This window comes from Mastomys coucha, unplaced genomic scaffold (assembly GCF_008632895.1).
Source record: "Mastomys coucha isolate ucsf_1 unplaced genomic scaffold, UCSF_Mcou_1 pScaffold20, whole genome shotgun sequence".
Classification (NCBI taxonomy): Eukaryota; Metazoa; Chordata; class Mammalia; order Rodentia; family Muridae; genus Mastomys; species Mastomys coucha.
In genome coordinates, this window is record NW_022196903.1 from 76653834 (window position 1) to 76662526 (window position 8693).

Below are 8693 nucleotides of genomic sequence, written 5' to 3' on the forward strand. Positions count from 1 at the left end.
GTAGTGATAGATAAAGAGTGGGGTCCTGGTGATCCTCTTTTTATATTTGCAGGGCAAAGGGCTTGAAGTAGATCCAAGTGGCCAGAATGGGAGAACTTTGGCATCAAAGGAGAGGTTATTGTTGTTCACAGTGAAGTTAATAAAAAAAAAATTATATGTTCTATGTGTGTATGTGTGTGTCTGTGTGAGAGAGAAAGAGAGAGAGAGAGAGGGAGAGAGAGAGAGAGGAGAGAGAAGAGAGAGAGGGGGGACATGTATGAGTTGGTTCTTTCTACCATGTTGGTCCTGGGAATCAAACTCAAGTTGTTAGATTTGGTGGCTGATGTACCTACTGAGCCACCTCACTGGCTCACACCAGAAGCTTTTAAACGAAGATGGCATGACTGTATTTTGAGAGGCTAACTGTGGGAGGAAGCTCCCACAGGGGTAGAATCTGAACTCAGGATATTGGGAGACTTAAAATGGATGTAATGGGAAGACTTGCTATAACAGAAATATTTTAAGGCTGAACTGAAATTAGGCCACCACGGATAGAGAGGACAGATGAATCAGAGAGAGTCTATGGCAGCAGAATTAACCAGGTAATGACTAATTGCTCCAAATAAGAAGGGGTTGTTAACAGTGACTCAGTTGTCTTAACTTGGGTAGACCGTGGCATCAGTATCATAGAGGAAATGTGGAAGAGAAGTCTTTGAGGGGGCAGGTGCAGGTGTGTTTGGGGCATGTGGAACTTGAGTGGTCCGATGTCTAGCAGCCAGGTCTGAGTTTCAGAAGCATCCCTGCTGAGGTTGATGGAGGAAGGTGGTTGGTAAAGGAGGATGGATTCTTCCAGCCACGCTTCCAGAAGGCGGGGGCAAGAGGAGTCAGGGATTGGTGTGCGTGAGCAAGGCTGCTCAGGAAGTCAGAAAGGAGAACATTTCCAGGGAGGGAGCCCCCATCTTCATTTGCTTCAGGTTGGCCACACAGGACGAGCTTGACAAGTGCCTCTGGAGGTTGGGGATCAAGATGTCATGGTTACCAGGGCGCTTTCACTTTGCAAATGTGACTAACTCCAGTGGAGCAGTGTGGAGATGCAGGGCTTGATGGCACTGAGGGCTGCAAACACACAGTTGGGCAGACAATGGAAGGATAGATTCTGTGGCAGCCAGTGGAGGGTAAGGACTAGAAATAGTTGTTCCTAGAGTTGAAGAGGCCAGGGCAGGTTTTTGTGGTGATGTGTAAGAACCGACAGTGGGTACTTCTGAATGAAGGTCCTCAGAAGAGGAGGTGAGAGGTGCAGAGGAAAGGAAGAGGAATGAATTTAGGAAGAAAGAGGCAATGGTGGATGCAAAGGAGTTTGTACCTAATAGACTCAGTTTCCTTTCTCTGCAAGGCTGTGTGCTGAGGGGTAGGTGGCCAGTGTGAGCTCCATCAGGATAGATGCTTGCATATGGTAAGCGAAGCTAGAAGCAGTTGATCAGAGTAAAGAGAAAGAGCCTTAGATAAGCCCCAGGAGAGTGGAGGAACCTGTCTGAGCTGGAGTCCTATGCTTACAGGCCTCTTCATCTTCATCATAATGATAGTGGCTGGCTTTTAATGAGTGCTTTGCTTTCAGACTCTGTGTGTGTGTGTGTGTGTGTGTGTGTGTGTGTGTGTGTGTGTGTGTGTGTGTGAGAGAGAGAGAGAGAGAGAGAGAGAGAGAGAGAGAGAGAGGAGAGAGAGGAGAGAGAGGAGAGAGGAGAGAGAGAGGCAGGGGGGGGTGGGGGGGAGAAAAGACAGGTGTCACTCTGTAGCATGGAACTCACTATATGGTCCATGGCAGCTTTGAACTGCGAAGCCCTCCTGTGGTTTGCATAACAGTCCTGTCAGAGCATATTGCTGCTTTATTGAAAGGAAAGTTGAGGCTTACAGGGTTTTGTTAGGCTTAGAGTTCATATTTGATGAGTATCTCTGCAGAAATGGGAGCCATTCTCCCAAGGCATCAGAGAAGGGAGAGATTTAGTGGGCAGGGAGGTGGGGGTCTGTTGCTGCCACAGAGGAATTCTGAAATGCAAGAGCGATTTTCCAGCATCTTGACTAGAAAGATAAGTGACTGGTGGCTGCTTGTCAGATATCACAGGGTGAGACAGTCACCTGAGACAGTGACCAGGAGGCAAGAATTGTTCTCATCCCCATTCTGCACCCCGTGTTACAGGGTGGTTCTTAGCTCACCTTGAGTTTTCCCACTTGGTGTTGTGGATGAGATGTACAGGCAGAGCCTGCCCCTGGTGAGCAGAAGTAGATGCATGGATAGAGGAGAAACAAACTCACCTTTTTTTGCTGCAGCCACTGGAGCATCTCTGTGTCCTTCCTTTTGGGGTTGCTATGGATACGCCTTTGCCTTTGCATGGTGGTTTGAGGAGACTGATTTCCATTATGATCCAGTGATGATGTGGATTTTAAAAAAGAAAGGATGGCATGATCTGCTTCAGAGGAGTGGCTGGTGAGCTGCCCAAGCGGCAGAGGCACAGCCGAGGTGGCTGAGCCTTTGTTGGCTGCCTTGGCTTTTGCTGAAGTTGTGAAATGGTGCATCTACCTCAGTAGAGCGCAGTCTCAGTGTTCCCTGCCTGCTGGGTCCTAGTGCCAGGATCTCACTGGTTGATTCATGGGCAGAGCTAAACTGGAACCTGCTTGGAAATGAGACAAGTGGGGCTCTCTGTCAGTGAGAGGGTTGCTGCTCTTCATTATTGGGCTGCAGAAGTTCTTTTATCAGGATAAGTGAAGGGTACTGTGTAAGTCTTCTTTTCTGGATCTTAGAGGCGACCCTGGAACTCCCTGGGTTTGAGTGAGGGGGACTTTGGGAGTGGGAGAGCTCCATTCAGATTGGGAGTATGATGCAGACATTTCTGGGGTAAAGCTGGACAGGTGAAGGAAGTCCATTTAGGATGCTCTCCCATCTTTGTAAGGTCAGTAAGACAGGTATTGGAGTAGGACCAGGACCAAAAACACTTCCATGCATGACATATTGCTGGGTTCCCTTGAGTTTCCAGTCAGCATCCTCCAGAGGGAGCAGACCCTTCCCTGTTGGGCTCCGGGAGGCATGTGTGCACATTTGTTCTTCTTTGCTGGTGCTTTCAGAGACACTTTGGCCCTGTTGTCAGACTGCCCATGTTTCAAACCAGCCCCTGCTGGAGAGCAGAGTATGGGGTTAGCCCAGGATTAAAATTTGGAAACATGAGCCTGGAAAAGCATTTGAGTATTGAGGGATACTGAGGTACTGGTGGAGACAAGGTAGAAATGACCGAAGGACCGAGCAAAGTGGCTTTTCATCCTCACCTGTTCTCCTTACCTCGCCTCCAGTCCCTGTTCTGAAAATTCTCTAAGACTTAGTTACTTACTTACCAGACACTCAGTACTTCTTCCACTATTCTAGATAGCAGTATTTAATATTGTTGAGTAGGAAAATGGATTAGAAATCCAGGGACTGTTTCTCTCTTAAGGGAATGTGAAGAGTCCTACGGTACACTGTCAGGGGCCCAGTAATGCTGTGGCAAGAGCATGTGCCTGTATAGTTATAGCTAGGCTTGTGGCAGACTTAGAGGCTCAGTATCATTCATGGATGGGAGTAATACAGTCTTATTTGACTAATCATAGTGTGTGTGCATGCATGTGTACTCTAGAGGTTGACATCAGAATGTCTCCTTAGTCAGAATGCCCTCTACCTTCAGTTAGGCTGGCTGCCCGGCAAGCTCCAGATCTGTCTGCCTTCACCTCCAACACTGTTTTACGGAAGTGCACAGTCATGCCCAGGTTTTATGTGGGTTCTGGGGATCTGAGCTCAGGTCCTCATGCTTATGCGCCAAGTGCTAACTACTGAGCCATCCCCCACATCCCTTTTTTTTTGTTAGCAATATTATAAACTTTTCTTGATAGGATTGGGCATGGAACCTGGGGCTGTCACATGATAGGCAAGTGTTCTAGTGAACCTATACTGCTTAAAATATTTTATTTTAGAATAACTAATATATTTACATATAAGTATAAGGAATAACTTTGAAAAACTGGCCTGGTGGCTCAGGTTTGTAGTCCTAGCTACTTGAGAGATTGAGATAGGAAGATTATGAGTCCAAGGCCTGCCTGGACAACTTTTTGAGATTTTTGTCTCAAAATGAATAGTACAAGACCTGGAAGATGGCCAGGCAGTGGTGGCGCATGCATTTGATCCCAGCACTTGGGAGGCAGAGGCAGGCGGATTTCTGAGTTCGAGGCCCCCCTGGTCTACAGAGTGAGTTCCAGGACAGCCAGGGCTATACAGAGAAACCCTGTCGTGAACCCGCCCCCCCCAAAAAAAAACCAAAAACAAACAAACAAAAAAGACCTGGAAGGTTCTGTTAGTAAAATGCTTGTCATGCAAGTATGGCTACCTAGATGTAATCCCTAGGACCCTTGTAAAAGAAAAAGGCACATGAATGCACAGCTGTAATCTAAGTACTGGAGAGGAGAGACAGGAGGATTCCTGGGATTGCTCCACAGTTCTTCTAGCTAGAATTGGCAGCCTTGAGGTTCAATGAGAGTTTGGAGAGTAACTGAGAAAGAAACCTGATATTGACTTCTTGCCTCCACATTCCTCCAAAAATGCCCAGAAATAAAGAAATAAAAAGGTTTTTAAAAGGGCTAAGTGTGTACAGTGCTTGCCTAATATACACGTGAGGTTGACAGTTCAGTTTGCAGCAACACACACAAGCATGTACACACACTCATGCTTAAAATAATAGAGATTACACATAGCCCTACTAAGTTCCTTGGCCAACCACGTGTTTGACGACTGTAAAGCTGTGGCACAGTGTCTTAGGTAGGACTTGGGCGTTGTTGCAGTGACTGAATGGCTCTATCTCAGATTCCTCATGTTGTCTTTTATAGTCCTGCCTTCTTTCTCCTCATTCCTTAACTGTTGGCAAGTACCGATCTCATATAGGTCCACATGGGAAACATGAGGAAACACATTTTAGTGTGCACAGTTAAGTTTGCCCCAGAAAAGGCCCAAAGGACATCCCCAGTTTTCCTTTCTCTATTCTGTTAACATTTGGATTCTCATTCTTTTTTCTGTTTTTCTTTTTTTTTTCTGTCTTTCTTTTTCGTTTTGTTTTTTCTTTATTTTTTCTTTTGGTGTTTTCAAGACAGGGTTTCTCTGTGTAGCCCTGGCTATCTTGGAACTCACTCTGTAGACCAAGCTGGCCTTGAACTCAGAAATCTGCCTGCCTCTGCCTCCCAAGTGCTGGGATCAAAGGCGTGCGCCACCACTGCCCAGCTTTTTTTTTTTTTAAATGCTTTTGTGTATATACAATGTGTGTATGTATGTGTGTGTATGTGTGTGTGTGTGTGTGTGTGTGTGTGTGTGTACGTGCGCGTGTGCGTGTACACACATTTGTATGTATCAATACAGGCACACACCTCCCACAGTACACTTGTAGAGATCAGAGGAAATCTTGTGCTGTTAGTCTTTGCTTTACACCTTATTTGAGACAGGGTCTCTTAAGGATTTCTGCTTCCCAAATCTCCGTAGCGATGGGACTGCAGATGCATGTCCTCACACAGATGTGGCAGACACCTTACCCACTTTACTCTCCCTAGCCTCCATCCTAGTATTATTATTCATACTTAAAAACTTCCCAGTTTATTTATCATTTGCTAATTCTATTTTGCATGTTATTCTATAAATATTTATTATTTATTTGTGTGTGTGTGTGTGTGTGTGTGTGTGAGGATTGTGGAGGTGTGTCTGAGGAGGCCAGAGTAGTCAGCTCTCCTGGAGCTGGAGTTGGTGGTTGTGAGCCTGCCAGTGAAGGTTTTGGAATCAACTCAGGTCCTCACTGATAGCAGCAAACATCCTTAGCAGAGGAGCCACCTGCCTAGCTCCTCATTTGCTAACTTTCTTGTAGCCTTGGAGTATCTGCTGTGAGCAGGTCATCATTGATGTGTGGAGACAGTGCCCACATAGGCACCTAGACCTGACTGGGCAGTTTGTGTCAGGTATTGTTACAGATCCTTTGCTTGAATCATAACGCCTTTTAGGGGCCGGGCGTTGATGTTATGAGATAGTCTCTCTCTGTACTGCAAAGTCTAGTATGGCTTGTTCTCTAGCTCCCGGCTGGTTTTCCTTATTCTTTGTAACATCCATGTGAGACAGAGAATGCCTTTTTTGTATGGATTGTGTTACTGTGGCTCAGTAAGTTAAACATTTTGCCCAGAGTCTTGCAGGGGAGGAAATATGAGAACAGAGCTTCGTCCAGGGCTGTATGTGGAGTCCCTGCCAGCCTGCTGTCTTTCCTAGCATCGCTTTTGTCACGGCCTCCTCTGGCTCTGGCTCTGGCTCTGCTTCCACCCACCTTCTCACCCTGCAGTATGCTTTTTGCTGTAATCCTGCCTTTCCTTGCAGGTTGCTCTTGTGTCCACTCTACCCTGCATGTTTGATCTTCCTAAAGCAGTCTCACTGTGCCACCCCACAGCTCAGGAGCAAGGCCTACTGGCTGTTGTCACTGGATTCAGTCCATCTGTCCCTGCCTGATGTTAAACTCCCTGCCTACCCTTCTCACTTCCTCATGCCCCTCAGCGTGTGTGTTTATTAAGTACCTGACTCCCTGCACTGAGAAGTTGTGGGCTTTCCTGCAGAAGACTTTAGGATTGGACAGAAGAACCCAAGCAGATACCTGAGATCCCTGTCCGTCATGTGCTCATAACTTACAGGGCTTCTGTGTAGCCCCAAACCAAATGGAAAGCTCCACAACTCACGGCCCAGTTCACCTTTCTCCTGTGTACTACTTACTGTCTATACAGTTTGTATATCTCTAGTATCCTGCCAGGTAGCACTTCTTTAAAAGTCTGTAGTTTTCATACTCCTAAATGTGCTTTCTCTTCCTTGAGTCTTATAATACTAAGGAGAGGTGTCAGATATTCCCATTCGGTAGAATAAACATCTCTCAAGGAGGAGTGTATGTTCATGTGCTCAGAGCACAGTGAGGCTGTTCTTACATCTGTGTTGTCACTGTGTGGAACAGCGTGGGGTAGTGGGAAGTCCTAAGTCTCGAGCAGCTTTGTGCTCTCTGTGTAACTTCAGGGAGACTGGGTCTCTAAGCCTCAGTTTCCTTATCTGGGTCATCTCTGGCCTGCCTCTGTGTTATTGTGATGTAACCCAGTATGGTGATGATGGTGTTCATAGTTTTTATTTGAGCACTTATATTTACAATATAAATACTGTCCTAAATGTTCTTATTTAAGGGGTGTGTGTGTGTGTGTGTGTGTGTGTGTATTCGTTTACTAGCAGATTTAAAGATTTGTTTTGCATTATGTGTATGGCTGTGTCACTGCGTGTGGACATGTAGAAAGTGTGCATGGGGAGGTCAGAGGAGCCAGATTCCCCAGAGCCACCTGATATGGGTGCTGGGGACCAAACCTAGGTCCTCAGTAAGAGCTGGGTATGTTCTTGACAGTTTGGCCAGCTCTCTAGCCCTTATTTTTATTTTTTTAAAATGATTTATTTTAAAGTAAGTGTGTGTGTGTGTGTGTGTGTGTTCGTACACATAAATAGAGGTTCCTGCAGCAGCCAGAGGCTTCTTATCTTGAGCTGGAGTTTCATGTGGTTGTGAGTAGCACAGCATGGCTGCTGGTAACCATGGTAACAGGGTAAATTCAGGTCCTCAGCAAGAAGAGCAAGACTCTTTAGCCACTGAGCCATCTCTCCAACCCCTGTCCTAAAGGTTTTTTTTTTTAAGTTTTATTTTATGGTGTATGGGTGTTTTGCCTGCATGTATGTCTGTGTATCATGTGTGTACTATGCCCTTGGAGTTTAGAAAAGAGTATTAGATCCCTAGGACTGGAATTAAAGACAGTTGTGAACCTCTGTGTGGGTGCTGGGATGAACCTATGTTTTCTGCAAAAGCAGCCAGTGCTCGTAATTGCTGAGCCATCTCTCTAGCCCCAATTTCTGTTCTACCCACTGAGCAATCTGCTGAGCCCTACAGTGATGTTTTGAAATGTGTTCTGTACATTGCAGGCGCTCTGAGTGGGTTTAGTATGATTGTCTGGGCTGGGGTGGATAAGGAAGGCAGAACAACCTGGACACTGCAGGGAAGCAGAAAGGTAGGTCCTGATGGCTCTAGGCAGAAGTCAGGCTACAGACAACGTTTTGGTTAAGAGGTTAACATAGCATAAAATGGCAGGCTTCATTATGGTGTTTTTACAGATGGTCATCACCTAACAGAACTGCTTTGTGATCCTGTGTTAGGTAAGTGTGCAGAGTGGCAGAAATTGCAGTCTTGTAGGTGAAGGAAGACAAGTATGTTCAGGGATCTAGGTCCACATTACAGCCAGGGGATCCAGTGGTTAGACCCCAGGCCAACTTTGCTTAAGGGGTAAGACTTAGGCCTTGATCCGTGAATAATAAATGAGGTAGCATGTGGAAACCTCTCACTAGAATAAGTTTCATTAAATTAAAACCATTTGTTTTTAAATTATGAAGGTAATGTAATAACATAGCTAAGGAATTTTGTGAAGTACACAACTGTAAAAAATAAGTTAGCTTGTTGGGTGTGATGATAGAAGACAAGGCCAAGAATAGAAGAGACAAGGACATAGGTAGGGTGGACTTGACCCAAGGGGACAGTGAAGTGCTTAGCTTTTGAAAACTGCCTTTAGCCAGGCAGTGGTGGTGCACGCCTTTAATCCCAGCCCTTGGGAGG

At 45.9% G+C, this 8693-nt stretch overlaps 1 protein-coding gene across 2 annotated transcripts in view; it reads right to left on the reverse strand.

The window, feature by feature from the left end:
• Wdr54 (WD repeat domain 54) overlaps positions 1-8693 on the reverse strand; it is a 35955-nt gene that overhangs the window by 17795 nt on the left and 9467 nt on the right. For both annotated transcript variants that reach the window (XM_031382289.1, XM_031382290.1), the window contains exon 2: positions 2290-3146. In XM_031382289.1, coding sequence (XP_031238149.1) covers positions 2290-2393 — 104 coding nt within the window. In that variant the 5' untranslated portion in view covers positions 2394-3146. The remainder of the gene's footprint in view (positions 1-2289; positions 3147-8693) is intronic.